This window comes from Centruroides sculpturatus, unplaced genomic scaffold (genome assembly GCF_000671375.1).
Source record: "Centruroides sculpturatus isolate CEXI.00-Female unplaced genomic scaffold, Cexi_2.0 scaffold890, whole genome shotgun sequence".
NCBI lineage: Eukaryota > Metazoa > Arthropoda > Arachnida > Scorpiones > Buthidae > Centruroides > Centruroides sculpturatus.
In genome coordinates this window covers 12,624-33,309 of record NW_019385014.1, presented here as the reverse complement: position 1 = coordinate 33,309, position 20,686 = coordinate 12,624, and the positions used below count along the sequence as shown (strand labels likewise).

The 20,686-nt window shown below is 31.2% G+C and overlaps 2 protein-coding genes across 4 annotated transcripts in view; both read right to left on the bottom strand.

Moving 5' to 3' along the window:
- Nucleotides 1-3,159, bottom strand: part of LOC111633427 (transcription factor GATA-4-like) — a 32,674-nt gene extending 29,515 nt beyond the window's left edge. The window contains exons 1-2 of one of the 2 annotated variants that reach the window (XM_023377990.1): nt 2,966-3,159; nt 363-466 (exon numbers count right to left, since the gene is read on the bottom strand). The gene's annotated coding sequence lies outside the window, so the exon portion shown is untranslated. The remainder of the gene's footprint in view (nt 1-362; nt 467-2,965) is intronic. The other variant, XM_023377991.1, reaches the window with a different exon arrangement.
- Nucleotides 3,160-8,228: 5,069 nt separating this feature from the next.
- LOC111633426 (transcription factor GATA-4-like) lies at nt 8,229-20,608 on the bottom strand. Of its 2 annotated transcripts, XM_023377986.1 has the most exons (7): nt 20,240-20,606; nt 12,612-13,460; nt 11,393-11,562; nt 10,226-10,297; nt 9,315-9,440; nt 9,149-9,239; nt 8,229-8,988 (listed from the first exon to the last, which is right to left on the bottom strand). In XM_023377986.1, exons 2-7 carry the CDS (start codon nt 13,447-13,449, stop codon nt 8,660-8,662), a joined length of 1,626 nt encoding a protein of 541 aa, XP_023233754.1. In that variant the 5' UTR covers nt 13,450-13,460; nt 20,240-20,606; the 3' UTR covers nt 8,229-8,659. The 2 variants fall into 2 exon arrangements, with proteins under 2 accessions (XP_023233754.1, XP_023233756.1); XM_023377988.1 differs by lacking the exon at nt 10,226-10,297 and having other exon boundaries at nt 20,240-20,608.
- Between the last annotated feature and the right edge of the window lie 78 nt (nt 20,609-20,686).

Sequence of the window (20,686 nt, the reverse complement as noted above, 5' to 3'; positions counted from 1 at the left end):
TTCCTGTTCATCCGTATGCCCCATTGAGTCTAACACATTATAAATTTACTTATAATGGGATAATTTTAGATTTTTAGCATTAGAAACGAAATAAAAACAAAATTTTGCATAAAAATTTCTTACGTTTAAGCGTATTTTATAAAAAATTAACTGAAATAGTAACGTTAATCAGACGCCTTATTGAATATCGTAATATTTAACATTAAAAAAGCTTCCATACTCGAATAAATATAAGAAAAAAACTATATTTGACGTGTAAGCCACCACCCAGGGTGTTGTGTGACCTTTTTATCGCATCGTTCCTCATCTCAGACACTAACTCCTCCCATTTCTCCACACAAAAAAATAATATGACTTATTACGCCAATAGTCTCCTCCTTCGTTCTTCATACCGTACATTCTTGTCTGTTATTGGTCGCCGGTTGAAAAGTTCCGCCTTACGTGTTACGGTATCGTCCAATTGAATCTACCACGATAGAAAAAGATAGCTGTATCATAAAAATTTCTATCCGTGCGTAATATTGCATTTGAATTTTGTTATAAAATGTTAAATGAGTTTGATATATGCGTAATTGCGTGATTTTTATTTCTTGTTTAATACTTTAAGTTGTAAGGATATATATTTAATCTAATTGAACGCTGTAGTTTATAAAAATAGTAAAAATATATCATTAAAATTATATCAAGTTATTGATTTTAAAATAAAAAAACCTGGGAAATTAAAATGTAAATAAATCGGTTAAATTGTATATGTAAATACTAAAATCCATATTATAGCCTTTATGTAAAGATAAAACTAAATTATTATAAGATAAATAAAGGAATGACTTAAATAATTCGGCTTAAATTTAGTTAAAATTTATTTATCTAAAATTAATTATGTTTTTAGAGAGTGAAATTTTGAAGTCTGGCCATTAAAATGTTTAGAAATTAAATATATTTGAAATTTCATATAGATCTAAATTTGACTGGTCAATTTATTTTATAATCCATCAGCTTTTTTACGTGTTTAAAGCAAATTCATTAGAAAATGTCTTTTATTCAGTCTGTAAGAAAATTTTTTGAGAAATTTTATAAAATTAACATTATCTCAATAACTAGATTACTTTCCAATTAATATATATAAATAAACTCATAATTATCAATAATATTTTTTGAATAATACATGAAAACAACTGCAGTTGCTTAGGCCTACAGATTACGAAAATTAGAGTAACCTGACTCTCCCCGATTAACATAATTCGATAAATAAGATAAATATTTTTTAATTTGTAACTAAACTAATACGACTGGAACAAAACTATGTGTATAATGTACTGTGTTCAATACAGCAATTGTTTAGTGTGCGTATGGAGTAAAAATTGTAAGTCTCATTACTTAAATTCTACCTTAGAATGTTTTTAAAAGGTTTTCAATTCAATCGTAAGCTTAGACTGACATTTTAACTTTATATTTTGAATAAAAATCTTGTAATGCATCAGAAATAGAAAAAATTTAAATCGTAAAGAGCTTCTAGAGAAGAACCTAATAAGCTTTAGATCTTAAATAAATCTAATTTGCAAATTATAAATAAGTAAGTGCCCAATAATTTCTTATGTGCATGAGTTTTATTTTTTATTTAAATTAAATTAATTATTTCTAGATTTATTTGATAATGCAGGAAAGCAATTTTTTTACATTTAGATAAAATTGCTTAATAATTGCTTAATAAAAATTATAAAAATTTATATTTTTTATCTGTTAAAATAATTAAAATAACCTGTATGAGTTAACCCCATTCATAAACAATTGTGCAAGCATTAAACAATGGTTTTTAAATAATTGTAATAATAAAAATAAACCAGATTTATCAATTTAATCTTTATTTACAAAAAAAAAGTGATGGCAATATTAAACATTTTAATTAAAATTTTAATTCATTTGTTAAATCTGGTCTTAAGAACCTGTTGAAAAATCAATTTTACGTAACTTACAACATTAAATTTTTATGTATAATTATAATTATATATAGTTTACGTTTATTTATATTAAAAATTAATATAAAATTATATAAATTTTTATATTAATTTTTAATATATTGCAAGCCTTAGAAAACACTTAGACATAAACGAATCTAAACTAAATTGGAAAATTTAGCAATTAATAAAATAAATATCAGAAACAGGAAAATAAAGATGCGACAAATGTAATATGTTTTTAATTGTGTTGAAAAATGAAATATTGTCTGAATTATTTGCAGCACATAAGTGACAACTGACGAGGGACAATGTGAATATTTGCCTCTCGTCAGCTGTATTATTGTTAGTTAAATGAATAAGTTTACGTCACAAAGACTAGCAAATTTATTCATTTAACTAATAATAATATAATTTGCAACACTACGAAAATACGTATTACACGCTCTTTCCTCCTCGACTGTTGTCAATTATATGCTACAAATAATTCATGTTCGGAATCGCAACATAAAAATAGATGTAGATAAAGCGTTTCTAATCTTTTTAATATGATAATTTAAATACATTTACTCAGAACGTTTTTCCAAGTTTAAAAACTGAAATTTAAAATCTAAATTTTCGAAATTTAAGTTTATAAATGCGATCTTATAAGTATAAATTTAATAAAGCTTCATTTTTCTAACGTTTCCTAACAAATTTAAAAGACTTATCATAGTATAAATTGTGAAATTAGCGATTATTTATTTATGTTAAATTTAATAAATTTAGTGCTTTTTATATACAGTTTTAAATATTGTAAGTCGAAGCTTTCTATATGAAAATCTTATATTTTTAAATCGCATAATTCAAGCATAGCCTACCAAATTTTAAGAATTGTAACTTATATCAAACGAAAGACCTATATATTATTCAATAAGCTATTATCTATAATGCATAAATAACCTATTGCATAATAGACCTACCTCAATGCCAATGATATAAATGGAAGAAACAAGACATTATACACTTACCACAGGTTAGAAATCCTAATATTTTTGTTATTTTACTAAAGAAGAAACAATCGTTATTATTCTAGACGAAGTATTGTGTTCCATAGAGAATTTATTTGACAACGAAGTCAAGTAGATGACTGCTGGTTGACGAAACCAAGAAGGTTATCTTGAACCAGTCGTTTCAAGCACTTAGCGTTTGTAACTTATTGGCTGAATAAATAACATATGTGTATGCTTTATCTCCTCCAATATGCACTTGATCTATTATTGAGGTGGAGCAACAGATAGGGGCTCAATCATTGAAAGAATTTCGAAATTTTTAAGTCACCTCTACATCCATTCTATCTATTATTAACGTTTCCATATTATATTAATTGTTATTAAAGATCTTTTTTGTTAACAAGTATTATCATCTCTGTGTAAGTTATGCAATCCCAATTATCGTTCCTCTATTATGTTTGTGTTAAGAAAACAATGAAAAAAATTACTTTTAAATTTGGCATTTATAATTATGGAGCCATTATACATTAATTTAAATCATATCTTGTTGACTTCTAGTTGCAGTGAACTCTTGAAAATTGAGACTACAACTAAAGAAGAGACACTTACAGACCCGAACTAATTAAAGTCCGGAGACATCGTTAATCTAAAGTAGTCTGCAGCAGACTTATAAACTATCCTTGTCACCTAATTGTTAAGGTTTTTCTCTCCCCCTTTTTTACTTAAACATGACGACTGGTTTTTATCGTAGTCTATCGGAGTTTTATATCAGGCACGTGACACCTCTGTACATACAACATTTGCATGTTCTGTGTTACGACAGAGTGACGCCTTTTCGTGCTTTATGACAGAATTAGTCCGGAATTATGTGACTAGACTTTTAATGAGTCTCTAATGGTTAGACATACAGAACATTTTAGTTTTTAGTTAAGGGATTAGATTTTACAATAAATTTTTATAGTGTCGGGTAGAGTTTCTTTTCCATGGAATTTAATAAGAGAGGGGAGATGAAAAAAACTTTAAACATCATTAACAGTTTTAGAACATAAAATAGCGCCTAAAATTTAAATTAATTTAAAATATTTTTAGTTTATTAGAAAAAATAAAAGTAAAAATACTCGGAAGACCTTCCAATAAGATGTGTTAAACTTTATTTCTTAGAAAGTAATAACGTTAGAAGTAGAATTTTCAGTCTAAGTGATATAAGTTAAAAAAGACCTTCTATTCCTGTCACGTCCTAGACATGGGACATCGGTGGTCAGTGTAGTGTGGACCCCGTCTTCGTGCCTTCAACCTAAGTGGATTTCCTTGTCCCTAGACGATGCCGCAAGACTTGTCTCAAGCTATCAAAGTCATTAGAGCAGAAATATTGTCAGCGAACTCAAAATGTAAACACAGCAGAAATTTTTCACATGATCCACCCAACCGTGGTTTTTGTCGGCCACAGACCCCCTGAAGTGTAAGTTTGGGTCCTGTACAATATAAACTAAAGTTTACCCAACCCTATAAGTCACCTAAACTTTAGCGGTGTTATGTTACACCGCATAAAATATCAGTAGAATTCTAAGTGTTGTAAGACGTATCATCGCAGATTATGAAGAGAGAAAGTAAAAATCTCCCTCTCTCTCTCTCTCTCTCTCTCTTATTAAAATTAATTTAGCAAAAGATATATATTTTGTCAATAATCTTCCATTAAAGTTTAAACAATAGGCCCTCGAGGACTGGTTAATGCGATATTGTCAGATGTAACACGAGTAAAGGCACCATTATTGTCTGGCGACATTGGCAAATCAAAAGCAGGTAAGAGACAGGATAGATAGCCCTATCTAAGTAGACTTATGTGGTAAGCCACTTTCTTCTGAATAATGTCCAGAGGAGTTGGTGTTACACATTACTGTGTATCCACCCTGACGATCTGGCGACACTCAGCCGCTTGGGATCGACTCCTGGACCTGCAATGATTTCCCTGTTAATGTCCAGCCTGGTGTCTATCATGCTGCCCGCCTAATGGCGAAGGCGCCTCAGTCTAGCTTATCTGACCACAACTATGGCGTCTTCCCACAATACATTGGTGGTACCTCCCACGAAGTCCAGCTACCGGATGCAATATTTACACTCTGTAACTGTTACCGTTACAATTGGCTTTTCTCATTGTATTGTTTGTCTGTTTGAATAACAAAATTGTTCAAATGCCTAAACAAAACCCTCTTCTATATAAAAATACCCCCATACAAAACGTATTTACACGTATATTAAAGTTTCTTTAACGTATTTTATACGGATATTACTAAAAATAAATTTGTTAAAAAGTCAACCATAATTTTCCTCTGAAATTAATTTTGCCCCCTAAAATTTCCCCTAAAATTAATTTTGAATCTAAAAGTTAAACTTCGTTCTAAATAAATTTTATAGCAGCGTGCGCTTGCTGAATATCAATTAGTTTTCTAAAACAATTTTTTAATTTCTAAAATTACTTCTCAGTTTAATCATCACTTTAGTCAAGTACACGAAGAGATAAACATCGGAAATTAATATTAAAAAAAAATAGATAAATGTATAAAATTAATTAATTAAAAAATCAGTTTAAAAGTTTTTTTTTAAAAAAAAAGGCGTTGTTTGACGTTCCTTAGTCTGAGGAGGATAAATCGTGTTATTTATTACGAGATAGAAAAAGTGACACTCGGTAGCATTCCCTTCACCCCACCTTAGCTAAGTAAGACAAATGTCTTGTCCAAACACTTTACTTTGAATGATATTCACGTATAGAACTAAATGTAGATCTAAGTATGACACTCCCTACTTATTCCATATTTAAACTAAATATAATTTTGTACTAGAGTTTTGGCTCAGTTCCTTCGACAGAGCCTAATTTAGTGTTCTTCCTTCTCATTTAGCAATAATACAACTTCCGACTTCTACCCTTTATAAAAACACTGTTATTTCTGACTTAGAGATAGCCTATTTGACTAATGTAACCATTATGGAGATATTTTAAGAAGGTATTCTCCTGAAAAGTTCGAATTTAGAACTCCTACTGAAAAAGCTTGACAATTAAGTATAACTGATCAGTGCAAGATGAGATTAGTGACAGACCACGAGGAAGAAGCAACGAACATTCTAAAATCGAATTTATAGAGTTAATTTATGTGTTCTTATACCCTATTTCTGTATAAACTCTACAGTTCTTTGTCCTTCAATTATAGTTTATACAGCCAAACTTTGTCTTAAAACATACATAAATTAAATATTTACATGCCTAATCATGTATAAAAATACATAAAAATTAAATTGTTGATTAAATTCTGATGATAAACTCATTCACAATATTAATATGCTTATCATCATTTAACTCTTTCGTGACACGATATCGATAATTAGACTTTCAAAGTTTTGCACAAAAGGACGACACGAAAACACCACGTGATTTATCAGATAATATACAATATTATCTTTGTCTGGGTTTATCATATGATCATTCGTAGCAGCCACAATTGTTCAAGGTTGTATAATTGGAAATTTGTTTTAAAGATAAGCCCTAAGCATTGATTAGTATATCAGTTTTATACCTGTGTACAGCATGACTTTGCTGTAAAAAGCCAATTCTCCCCGCCTATGCCGAGTTTATTTAAAGGAATTTTTAAAAAATTGTTTCATATTTTAAATTGCATATTTGTTAATTTTACCTACTTTTAATTTTCGGTAGGTCATAAAAACAAGGCGTATCACTCGTACGCCTGTTTATGGTATGTAAATACTTTGCTATAAAGAATTTTATAACTTTACCTCTCCTAAAATACTAAAAAGTTCAAAGAAAAAATCGAAGTTCTATAACGATTTAACATGCAAAAAATGTACCGTAATGATAATTAAATACAATTATAACCGCTAAAATGAGCTAAATTCGAAAGAAAGGGGGGAGTATTGGGAATAGGAACGCCTTAGTACTTGCAGCAAAATAGACCCTTTCATTAAATCTGCGTGGAGCTATTCAAATCGAACAAATTAGAAATACACTTCCACAGTCTCATTACCTCTTTAATGCCCCGGCAGAAAATCAATAAAAGCTCATTTGGGCACTTAAAAGATAGATCTATGCCAGTAATGACAAGAGCGAGGATGGTTTATTTACATTCGGTACCGATAAGACGAAAAAGGAACCTTGCAATCAATCAACACTTAACTATAACCCATTCTATTATCTTGTTCTTTGTAAAGATATTTTCTGTACAACCAGCACCGAAGAGAGATAGCCGTTGACTATCTACAAGTAGAGGTGAGAAGACAGCAATAAAGTTGGTTGTTGGGTGGTTCTTTTCGTTCTTACCTCACATACCGACAGGAATCTCCGAAGATTTGTGACTTAGACTAACCATAAAAGCGACTTGGGAGTCGACCTATCACAAATCAAGCAAAAGTGACACAGAAGCGTATCGTCTTCTGACACAAACACATAATTCATTTCTTAGCTCGTTCTGTATTCCACCAGTTGGGTGTCTGCGACCATTCCGTGCCCGCGTAACCTTTCAAGAAAAGGCATAAAATAGACTAGTGTGACCATTACTATGCGAAACTCTCCTTGGTTAAAACATTAGAAAACCAACCCAACGTCTAAACTCGAACCCGTTACCTACTCTCCTTAAACACATTATATCTTTCTTATACTTCATACGGATCTGTGACCTAACTTTTCTTCGCCTTCATAGAGGGTGGTAGATCCTATAGATCCATTGATAGAACCTGTAAATCCTATTAATCTCTTGATAGATCCTATAGAAAAATCAAGCATTATATAGACATTTAACAGTGTCTAAGATGAAGTCCCGATTATGCTAGAGTGAAAGAATGCCAAGAATTTCATATAACACCGGAGTATCGAATATAAAAAAGGGGAAATCAAGTATAAATATGGTGAGAAAGTATGGCAGAGAATAGGGCACGATGCAAGGTGGAAGCATTATAGTACCGATTTCGTGATCTTAATCGGGATCAATAGTTTTTAAGGATACCCTTATCCCATTTTTATGGTTCCAATGACACCAAAACTATCCCCGCAGGACTTAAGGAGAGATGTTGTTGTTTCTGTCAAGTTCGTTTTTCTACACTGTCAAGCTCATGACGAGCTCATACACGCTCCTAAAAACTCGAGACGTCATTGGCGACACTACTCTATTAATCTAATTATAAGTAACGATAAATTAAATTTTTTAAAATAGATTATAGTTGTCACGTGCGTTAACAGATGGCGCTTTATGTTAATAAGGTGAAATTACGAGAGTAGGGATTATAAATGAACGCCATTTTTATTGCCAAACGTGCGATTACAGTACTAAAAATTTCTTCCTTTTTTTTTCTTGTAGAAGAACAGAAACTTATTGTTACATCTTTGGTCTTCTGTATGTTGGCTTTGTACTATTACAGTAACAAAATCGATAATTAAATCCGATTTTTTTTAATCAATTAAATACATTTTACTGTAAAATTACAGTCATAATACTGATATATTACACAGAAACGACTTTAAGAATGCAATAATAATAAAAAACACAAACAGAATAACGTACATACATTTTTTGTTTTTCTATATAAGTTCATTCCTAAATTTAGTAGGGATCAAAATAATATTTATCCTAATTTCTAGTTAATATTGGAGACGAATTTCGCGAAATTTTTGACTATTTTTCTCCTCTCGAGCAGTCATTTTAAATGGCACAATTAGTTTGCTGTGTTGTGCACCACCACCGACGGTGCATTGGTGATAACTTTTGTTTCGTTTTCTAAATTTAGTACTCCTGCCGACGCTAAAACTGATGAGGAATAGATTGGAGTCGACATGATGGTTGCAGGTTGATCTAATGGTGACATGTTCAAGCCGTGAAGGTGTCGAGTTAGTATGTCCGAGGAGGGTGTAATGGGCGATGACAGGGATCTTCCTTGAGGGATCGGGCTCATTGTTTTCATATCGTGTCTACTGAGGATGCCCTGGTCAGAATGTGGAGACAGTTGATAGGTCACTTGACATTCTGATGTGGAATTCTTCGGAGCTACCAAAAAACACCAAGTTATAGCCTACTTTCGGCCTTTTTTAAATATATGCAACGTTATTCAAACCGCGACTTGTGACAAGTGACTTGTGACACTTCGCCGATTGAGAAACGTTGCGTTTTCAGTTTCAATAATTATGTCCTGGCTTTGTTCTCTTACCAGGTTTCGTTTTGCCTTCTGGATTAGAGTTTTTTGGTTTCCTTTTTCTCGTCTGTATTCCTTCCTTCTTCATGGCTAAAGGCCGGTTGACCTGAGAATATGCCAGTAAACAGTCAAAAAAAAATTTTAAATATACGTTTTATTATTGCTTGTTTTAGTAACTTACTCCGTGTAATTTGAAGTATAATCCGCACGCATTGCAAACAGGTTCGCCTTGGTTGTTTCTTCGCCATAGTGTTGTATTCGTGGTCGAACAGTTGGAGCAGGAGAGGCCAGCTCTTCTTGAACTTGTCTATAAAATATGACGTCACTAAGTATTTACATAATATAAATTTTATTATATTTTTATTATCTACGGATTATTTACAGAAAATTGAATGAATATTTAAATATTTTTATTTGTTTACACGCATTTTAACAACAGTAATTCTGCTATAGTAGAGAGCGTGTGAGAGAATAACTACATTATTTGCTGAATTTCAATATAGGAAATAACAACTAAAAATAGCAGCTAAACATTAAAATAATTTTAAAAAATTATTGCTAGAATGACTCAAAAAACAGCCTCATATTGACCGATCCAAGCTATTTTCCTCCATATAAATAATTCGTTTGGACCTAATCTAAAATCAAATCAGACATTTTAGGTTCAAATCTAGATCTTAAATAATTTAGAGCCCTTTAACTTGCAAACTTAAGGCTAAGTAGCCCTTGGGATATCGTTAATTGGGCTTATAATGCAGATGAATCGGGTATAAGCCCACTTTCATACATCAATCGAAGAGCAGATGGGTAGGCCTACCTGAGAAACCACTGAACCGTTATTTACGAGCTCTTTAAGTCATAAATTATCTTGACACGTTACGTCACATTCACTTTTCCGCTTTACTCTCTTTTTGAAAATGTCTTCCCTTATCCTCTGATTTAATAAGTAACTACATTTCTTATATCTAAACTCCGATTTTGTTCGTGAATTACACTAATTATACGCATTAATTATAGATCAAAGCAGAGAAAAAGAAGGCCAATTTTAAGTTAGGAAAGGAAAAAACAAATCATAAAAGACAGAATCCTTACATTTTTCATATGAATGCGGTCTGATCCAACTACTGGTGATAATTTTTCCTGTATGGGTAGCGTTACTTCATTCTGTGAAATAAAAAAATTAATTCTTGATTCTGCCTTAAAGGATTTGTTTATATTAATTTTCTTAATTAACATTATCTTAATTAAAGTTTTTAAATATATAAGTAGTCCTATCCTAATCACTTATGAGAGATGATATGCAACAAACACTTGGCCTAAAATGTAATTTTAAGATTCCACAATTAACTGAATTTTAATTCTGCTTAAATCAGAAAGTTAATTTATATATTAAGTTTTAAAATAATTATAATGTCTAGTTATAATTGTTTCAGTAAATTTAAATAATTCAAGTTTTTGGAGTCATTAAAACTCGATTTTAAATTAGATATTATTTAATTACACTTAATTCCAATATATATAAGTAAAAAAATTAAATTAGAATTAAGTTTTTGTGGCATCTCCTCAAATTTGCTGTTAAAAATCACTGAAAATCTGAGGAAAAGTCGCGAAAAGTCACTAAAAGTCTGAAAGAAAGCCTCAAAAATCACTGAAAATGTGAGCTAAAGCCGCAAAAACCACTGAAAAAGCCATAAAAAATCACGCAATTGACGAAAATTAAGGTGTTGGAATTTATAGGCCTACTGAATTCCGTTCAGAATTACTCATATTTGGCAAAATTATGATCTAAATGATCTTCGTAAATTCTTTTCTTTATCTTCTTACGTTATTTACTATTCTAGAAACTTAGCAAAACAGAGGAAAATACACCTAAAACCATAAATCATGAGGCCTATCTGCTGATATATCATCCAGTTTACTTTCAAACAACTCGAGCTCTTTGGTCAGTAAATAACACAATAAAATTTCACAAATAGAACGTTTATTATTATGTTATACTCGTTGTATTTTAAGTTAAGTAATTAGGCCACATGACAAATATTCGAAAATTATGTGACTAGAGATATGACATCCTTCAAATTATAATTAAGTTACGTTTAAAGTATCGAAGTAACCGGTTGGAATTTATGTCAAAACTTTAATTATTTACACAAAAACTAAAGTTTAGATTGGAATGTCGAACTCAAGGCCTTAACACCTGCACTCGGATGACAGTCAAATTTAACAAATAAATTAGTTTGAATCGATTTTTCTGCTTACCATACGTCTCTGGGGTCGCGACATGGGTCTGTTTATTCCATTCATTTTATTATAAAGGCCACAAGCATTGCATAAATAGTGTCCAGCATAATCTCTCCTCCATAAAGGCGTGGTGACGGATCCGCAGTTGACACATTCCCTGTCTTCTTGTATATAATAATCGGAATGATCTGTAAATAATTATAAAAGTTTAATTTTTAAATAATAAGCCCTTCTACATAAACATAAAGTTGTATTTAACTGAGACATTTAACATCCCGCATTAAAATTTGGAAAAAAAAAATTCAAACTTGACTTTCCCTCATTCTTATCAAACAGGTATTCACTATGTACCTACCTGATAACAACGGCAATAAATGTCTTTATTCACAATTCATTTTATTACAAGTTGTTGTTCGTGTAAAACACATCCTAGTATAAACCTACTTTGTGCATCTCCACCCCAGCCGCACATCTGCTAAATAATTCTAACAAACACCTACTTTCTCGCCAGCCTAAACACTAATTCGAGCATCTAACATCAATAAATATTAATAAATTATTAAATGAACCCACTACTCGGAAAATTTTAGCGGGCGCGCACACGTGAGAATTCCCCACAAATCACCCTTAAGTGTTTTAAATTTAAATTTAATAACCTAAATAAATTCCGTGTCGCTTAGAGAATATATAAGGAATTTTTCTATATAAAAATTTTTTATATAAAGTATCAGATTAATTTAATGAATAACGAGGCATAAACAGGATCTTGTATAAGGTCGAACCTAATTTGTTGAATGGTAAATGAAGCCGAACGTAAAAGTGCTATCAAGTCATCAAACTGATATAACAAGCTAAACAGACTTAAATATTCAACTATTAAGATATAAGTCTGACTCTTATCTTCCCCCTTCTTTGATTTTGGGCATTTGTTGCACACACTCCAATCGCGGAAGACTTTCCAGGACAATAAAGATTTTATACACTGATTTGTGCCCAAGAAAGGTCTCTATCTAGAGCAACTTCCCTATAATATCATATTATAGATGCATTTAGTTATCTAGAAGCTTAAAAAGTATGTTTAAGCTACTCTAGCATAAAACCCTTCAAGTGCAGGAGTGCGGATTTTGGAAGCGGAAAGGCACGCATTTCTATAATACTGGGCCATCCCCTTAAACAAATAGGTATAAATCTTAATGATAAATGGTCCTTTTGACTATATCTATAGTTTTTATCTTACCTGGACTTAGCCTTCTGCCCATGCTGTCTAAAGAGTAAGGTGGGGGATGCTGAATTGTCGACACTGTCGGACTGTCGTACAGGCTCCAGTTTGGTTGATCTTGTCGTAAATATGTAGATGTAAAGCTGGAGTATCCGTTGGTACGTGACAGTTCGTTAGGATCTACTGGGGAGGGCCCACCGTGTCCCACGTTCAGGTGAGGGCCCTGAGAGAGCGCCGATGTCGAGGTCATGCCGTATGACGCACTTACTTGATGATCCGAAGGATTAGTGGTCCAAACTCCGGAATTTACAGATTGAGCCGATGATGGGCTAACGTACGACATTGGTAAAACGGCCAGGGTGTTGGACGGTGGATATACCGTTGCCGTGCCCATCCCGGACGGCGGTGGTACCAAATTGGTGAGATGATCCACGTGATGGCCGTAATTAGGCACGGGGCTCAGGCTACCGTGTTTACCTGTCAATGCGAAGATGTCGTGGTGGCCATATCCGGGACTGTTTGCCATGCTGTGTTGTACAGGAGCCATGCTTGCATATGTGCTCACCATAGCCGGCGTGGTGGCGCTGTGGTAGAGATACTCCCTGTCTTCGACAGTCGGGACTGTTTCGACTGGCGTCAATGTCTTAAGATTTTGGGTGGAGCCTGACTGGCTTAAACTCTCCTGTAGTGGACTCCCTGAATACCTGGTAACTGCGACTGGGGCCGGACCTTGGGGTCCTGAAGGGCTTTCCGGGGGCGGAGAACTGTGTGGGGGTGTATGAGCCGGGGTGTGGTTGTTGGCCGTTTCTATCTCCCCCTCCGGAGTTGCTTCATCCGACCAACCTTGCTGATCCATAAGGGATGTTCCTGAAAGATAAAAACAAAAGATTGCACACGAAATGAAACAATTTCCATGATTTCGCAGTTCGGAAACGGGTGAGGAAGTATTGATTTATTTTTGGTTCCCCTACCCACGAAACACCCACTCAATTGACCTTTGACACTTTCGGGGTCACTCCTCAGTTAGTATGGATATTTTGTTCTAGATTATATAACGCTACTAACTGTTATAAATATTTTTTTTAATGAATAAAATTAAATTAATAACACTCGTTTAATTTTTTACACTGGTTTATCTAAATAACTACTCAAATAATCGATTAAATTATCATTAAATAGATTTAAAATTAAATTAAATTTTGCCTTTATAAGGTAAAACAAGTTAAAATGTAATTCAAATTCGAATTAATTTCGTTAAATCCGCATTGAAAAATTGGTAGGGGAGCGTATAAAATACACAAATATTTAACTTCTTTATCATTTTATTTAATTAATTTACTTAAAAATAGCGAGTTAGCATATTAATTTAAGTTCTAAAGACAAGCATCGTGATGTTAACTCATAAAATAGCCTTAAATAGCCTAGTTTTAAGGCATAACATTTGGCAGTTTTAAAAGTAAAATTTGAACAAACTGGTTTATGATTTTGTCAAAAAGAAAAAAAAAAAGGTAAGTTTGGAGTGAACTAGTTCTCGAATCAAGGTTGATATCAAATATGAGATCAAAATAAAATATATCTTTGCAGAAAATAAGAAAAATAAAGCTGATAAATTATGAGTTTTATGTGCGTGTATAGCATTCAGATTCCTTATTAAGTGGTAATGTTTGAAATGTTTACAGCTTAATTGTAATAATTCTTAAATATATTTTAAATTCTAATCTTGTTTATTTAATTTTTCATAACTAAATCAATTCTACATCTCAATTAAATGTAAAAGAAAATTCATTAAGTGTAGACGAATATAAACGCCCTTAATTAAGCTATTTTAAGATAAATATAACCTAGTATACATATATTTTAATTATTCTGATAACTTTATTTTGCTTTCAAAGTTTATTTTCTCCTAATTTATACAGGGTGTACCAGAATGACGTTTTAAAAATTTGGGGGATTGTAGAGGATGAAATTTTGAACGTTTTGATATAAGGAACCCATAGCCGGAAATGTGATATAAAGTTTCTATAGCACTTTCGGTATGCTGAATGAAACAGCAGAATACATTATTTATGACAAGTTTTATTGACAAAACAGTAGATTACAATCAAACTATACATCGAATCAGTGGCTGCACTACATTAGAGTAAATGTTTAATGTGACGATCACCAACTTCGTTACATAATGTGCAACGACGAACCATGTTTTGTCCGACTCTCTGTAAGATGCCACGCTCCCCTCTGATGGTATTAAATGCTGTAAAGATGCGCTCCTTAAGCTTATGAACTGTTCCTACAGGTGTTGCGTACACAAGGGACTTTACATAACCACAGAGGAAGAAGTCAAAAACAATAACATGACGTCAATGGACGGAAGGGTAGCTACCAAAGCGAAGAGCGGTCAAGCACTTCCTACCGCTGTAGAAACTTTAAATCACATTTCCGGCTATGGGTTCCTGATATCAAAACGTTCAAAATTTTATCCTCTACAATCCCCCAAATTTTTAAAACGTCATTCTGATACACCCTGTATAGTTTGTCTGATCCTTAAGATGCTGGAATGTCTACATCATGTGTTGGAAGGATGTCTCCTCCTAAAGTTACTAAGCTCTGCAGAGAAAATTTAGTTATATCTCTTAATATATTTATTAAATTATAATAATAATTTTAAAGACAAATTTAATCTAAATTGGAATGATGATTAAGTTTTAAAAATTTATCGAGTTTAAAAATCGCCTTTAAAATTATGTAGGGCCTAAAATGAAGTCATAATGGAGTATCGTAAATAATTTGAAATTATTTGTTCCTTTGTTCATAGTTTGAAATAAAAGGATTTATGTCAAACTACGTTGAAGAACCATCCTAGAATTCTTAGAAATAATTAACAAATGTAAGTAAGTGTAAGAATCCATTTAACACTAAGTAAACAACCCCTTGGATTCAGTCGTGCGGACATAATTCGATTATGCCTAAGCAGTTTAAACTCACTTACGCTCAAGATTCTAAGAGTTTACAGTAATTAACGTTTAAAATTCTAAATTAAAGTTAAACTGTACACTAATTAATGCTTAAAATTCTAAATCAAAATTAATTTCAAATGGTAAAAAATTACAAAAAAAGTAAAAAATTACAAAAAAGTATTAAAGTTTTCAGTTCTATTATTAAAAAATATATATATTTTTTAATTTTTATATTATTTAATTAGATTATTTTTTTGGTTTTTAAACAAGATACATAAATTACTCTTCAGTAATTTATGTATCTTGTTTATGTAACTAAGTATTTATCTCATTGTATCAGGAGTAATCACTTTAAAATAAATTTTATAATAATAATGTAAAATGACTTAGAAAAAATTAATTTTTAATTTAAAATGTTTAAAATTTTTGATACTTTGTTGATATAGGCCTAAACATATTACATGATAAAGGATTGTCAGTTAATTTACTTAAGATTTAATTCGCTTTAAACCTTAATTTACATTAAAATAATTTACTTAAAATTTTACAGTTTTAACATTTTAGAGACAAATATTCATGTTTTACTACATTAATATAATGTTATATCATTGAAAACTAATTTATAAAATTTACTAATTAGACTATAAAATATTATTTTTTAAAATTATATTTATGTATAAATTCTAAACATTTTAGCAGAAAAATGTTGCATATATTTTTTAAATATATACAAACCTGTGAAGAACGGCCACTGACGGAGACATTAAAAAATTGTCCATATTTTGTACGCATTTTTGTTTAACATTTTTGAAAAAATGGCCGCCTTTTAGAGGCGTTTGTATTGGGAGATTTCACTGTATTTATTAGTTTCTAATTATTCTATAAATTAATATCTTAAAAATACGCGCTTTTACTGTATATACGTTTCCACGCCTTAGAACCAGGACCAATTAAAATGTCTCTTTTAAGCTTAAAATATCCTAAAGATTTTAAAAATTTTTAAATAAATAAATAAATTATAAACTAGTTTTATGTAAAGTAATTTATAAATTAATTAATTAAATTATAGAAAATTATCATATTTATAATAAATCTTACTCAGCCACTGTATTACTGTATCCAGTGTCTCCAGACACATCTTCAAAGTTAGCTGTAGTAACGAAATCAAACGATTTTACGGGCTATATGACAATTGACAATTTACTCCTGTATAATTTTACTGTACTCTGTATAAAATACTCCTGTATAATTTAAATATAAGGATGATGCTATACGGCTGGTTGGATGGTTTGGGTAGAATAGAGCACCTGGACACGTTGGCGATGTACCAAAGGACGTCTAACGGTCGGACTACAGAAAACTTGGCCCTATTTATGTGTTTTGCACGTGAAAGAAATTTGGAAACCCTACTTTGCGGTACGAACTCGCAACCACTACTTTTTTTGTGGTCTCATTCATCCTGCCATTGGTGGGCTGCTAATTAGTTAAATTACTGCACTTTGGAGTGGCATTTCAGGAAAACGTTATTATAGATGCCTACCTAAATACAGGAAGTTCAGGTGGAAATAACGAGAAGTAAAGAAAAATTCTCAGAGTTTAAAGCTTACAGCAAGTATTTTTGTTAAATAATTGAATTAATGGGTAAATAATATATTATAAGTGGTAATTACCAATAACAATTATCGTGAAACAAAGAGAAGTGTTTTTTTTTTTGTAATAATTAGCCACACTATTTTAGTGTTTATAATTTAATATTAAATGTAAACAGTTTAACTATAAGTAATCATCAAAAGAGAATAATTTATAAATTGTAATTTTTACGTATTGTACAGTACTTAAATTTTTATAGTAAAACCGAAGAGGGCCAAACCAGTAATTTTTGCCGAAATGCATATTGTAAAAAGAAGTATGTTATTGAATAAAATATCTTTCTATAATTTTTTAATCTACTAACAGACTTTTTGTTATTGCTATTCTCACAGGAAATGGTAACAACAAAAGGGCAATTCCCAAAGGATAACGCGTGATCCAGCCAGAAAGGGAAATTGCCTGGGGACCGCGCCAACTTATATAAGAAAACATTAGGAAAAATGTCTGTAGTCAACATTGTACAGTACTACATGGGGCCCCTAATTCAAATTCGCCTGACTCCCATGAAGCTATAACGCGCGCCACTGTAACTCAACAGGATATTTAAAATATAAAAAATATTTACAGTTTTCTTCCTTGAAAATTGCTTTTTGGGGTTGACAATACTCAACCTTATAGACAATTCTTTCTATTGTTTTGTAAGTCAATAACATTACGAAGTCAGGATATTTTAGGAAAATGGCATAAATGCATTCGAATTTTAAAGTATTGTTGAAACGTAGTTTAAATAACTAATAAATATTTGTTTACTTTATTAAAATCGATAAAATTTCGGCACAGAATTGCTTAGAACTTACTGAGTAAACTGGAAGAAGGGGGTTGTACAGTTTTAAAGCAACTTTTAACGCCCCTCCCTGTTGTGTACAATGATGTAAAGTACATTTGACAGATTCCTTCCCCTTTAATTACGTGTGTAACAGTTCATGGACCCCTAGGTAGTTTATTCACATGATTAAGAAATAGGCTTATAAGAAATTCGTATTCTACTAACACTAATAAAAACTCCCTCCCCCATCGGGTGTGTACTTTTCCTAACTTCTTAAACTGTAGGCCTACACATTTAATGGACGACTCACTACGAAAAATCAACATTTTATGCCTAAATAAACTAATAAATTTGATAAATCTGTGTTCAATAAATTGAAAAATTAATATTTTATTGTGTCTAAAACATTAAAACTAAACTTTTATATAAATTAGGGATTTAAAGCGAATTAAATCACACAAATATTACTGAAAATCCCTATAAAATTTGTACAGTACATCCTGTAGAATAAGCTCCAACAATTAAAATATAAATATTTTTAAAAATTTGGGGTATAAAATAACAACATTCATTTTTAAAGCATTATTCCTGTCATCTAAACGGAATTACAACATTAAAAAAAAAGTTGCATTTTGCATATAAATTCCTTCACATTAGTTAATGAATCTTACTAAATATTACAAAAATCAAGTTAAAAAAAATATAAAAATTTATTAGTAAAAGTGATTTATATCATTTAAAAGTGTTCAAATTAATTCTAAACATACAAAGATTTAAACTTTTTTAATTTTAAAGATTATCCAGTGGGATAATTTGGTTCGCAAGCCATCAAGTACAATTTATTCGTTCGCGATATAGTGCTACAATGGTCTTTATTTATAAGAATTTTTTTATATCCTAAATGCATTAAATCGAGGTTTCGTATCACTAATGACCCCCTAAAGATGAATCGGTTTATCAGGGGAGTAGCTAAATTACTGTCATTTGAGTGGCGGTAGATGAATTAATTTTTATTAAATAGCTTATATATTATTACTTTCTTTTAAAATTTTGTTAAAATAAAACACGCAATTTTTTAATTTGTTGTTGTTATTTTGTATCGGTGTAGAAAGGGTTGACTAGCAGAAAAGGTTGAAATCCCCCCTTTAAACTATTCGATAAATAAGGAAAATAATTTTTAAAAATATTTTTATAGAATTTCTGAGATAATTTTAAGCGAATTTAGTTTCAGTAAAACCAAAAAATTCTTTAAAAATCATTAAAAATATTAAAAATTATAGTATTGATTATAAATACTAACGCAATTAATTACCAAAAAGCCTTTAATTTAATCAAAATAATAATAATTTGTAGGTACAGTACGTTCTATTCCACAATTTATATATAGGCTATATTGAAGCTCTCAAAATACAATGTAGTTTTTTGTAATGTCTGTATGTAATGTCTGATTGTAAATTTATAAATTAACTTACTTGTTAGTGACGAAGTATTTATCTTTTTAAAAGAAAATTTTAAAACATTTTATAAAATTTTGAAAAATTCCATTATAATTATATCATAATAAATGTAAACAATTATTAATAAAAGAGTAAATACGTGTACATAAAGTAAATACATGATGAAATATACATTTTTCAGTAAAATTAATTTTTAATGTTATTAAATTCAATAAATTTAAGGTTTATAAAATCTAAACATTTTTTACATAGGGCAATTCAAAAGTCTCCATTAAAAAACACACGATTTTTATGCCGACTTGTTATGCGTACAGTACGTACAGTACACATAACATTTGATGATCCGAAGNTGCCTCACAGAGAGGAAAAATTTGTAAAAACGCATTATAGAGTTGCGTCACACAAGCGACCGCCATGAGGAGAGGCGTACCACTCAAACTGAAGTCGGCCATCTTGCACACGAAAGTCCATAGACACTTCGATAGTTCTTACCTTATAATTCAATTATCTTTATTAAACTTGATAAGTAATCAAGTGGACAGAAGATAAAACGAAAAGATGCCTAAAATCACAATTCGATGTAAAATCTACTCATTTAAAACTAAGATATATAACCTAACAACCGCAGATTTTAGATAATCCAGCAAATATTGAGACTCAGATAAGATGAATTGTCCAGAGATATCAAGAGCCTGATTAAAATTTCGAATCGGACACTACGGTCCTAAAGGAGGAGGTGGCCACGCAGTGAAACTAAGGTAATTATTACCCATATTGTATTGTAATCTTTATGGTTAAAGTATACGAGCGGAGACTTACCGATCGTTTTCGTAGTTCTACACGGTTGTTCCTTATGGACAAAGAGAATGGAACATTGGCTTCAAAACTTTATAATGACGTCTTATACTTTACTCATTGTTTCCTAGTCTTCGATTTGGCGTTGTTGACTTTTAGACGACGAAATGTATTTTCATTGGTTCAGCCTTGAATTTTACAAATACGCTGAGCTATCTGCTGAAAGATGGACTATGATCTGAAGCTGTTTGCGACCACCTTTTCACATGGCAACTGCTGATAAGGACACTGTTTCAACCAGGTTGTTGTTAGGTTATGCAGAGGTAGTACATAGAAACAATTTTTCAAAAATATATCCTCCCTTATTTGGAAAAGAATCTCTTTCCAACATCCGATTCCTCCTGAAGTCCCGCTCATTGCAACGTCTCTTCTGATCAAAATCAAGATAGATTCCTCGTTTTAAATTAAACA

Excerpts from the sequence above, each read along its gene's own strand:
- LOC111633426 (XM_023377986.1), bottom strand. The coding sequence starts at position 13,449 with ATGGATCAGCAAGGTTGGTCGGATGAAGCAACTCCGGAGGGGGAGATA. Across the intron at positions 9,240-9,314 it reads TATACTTCAAATTACACGGA|GTCAACCGGCCTTTAGCCAT; the intron begins GTAAGTTACTAA and ends GCATATTCTCAG. Across the intron at positions 8,989-9,148 it reads AGAAGGCAAAACGAAACCTG|CTCCGAAGAATTCCACATCA; the intron begins GTAAGAGAACAA and ends GTTTTTTGGTAG.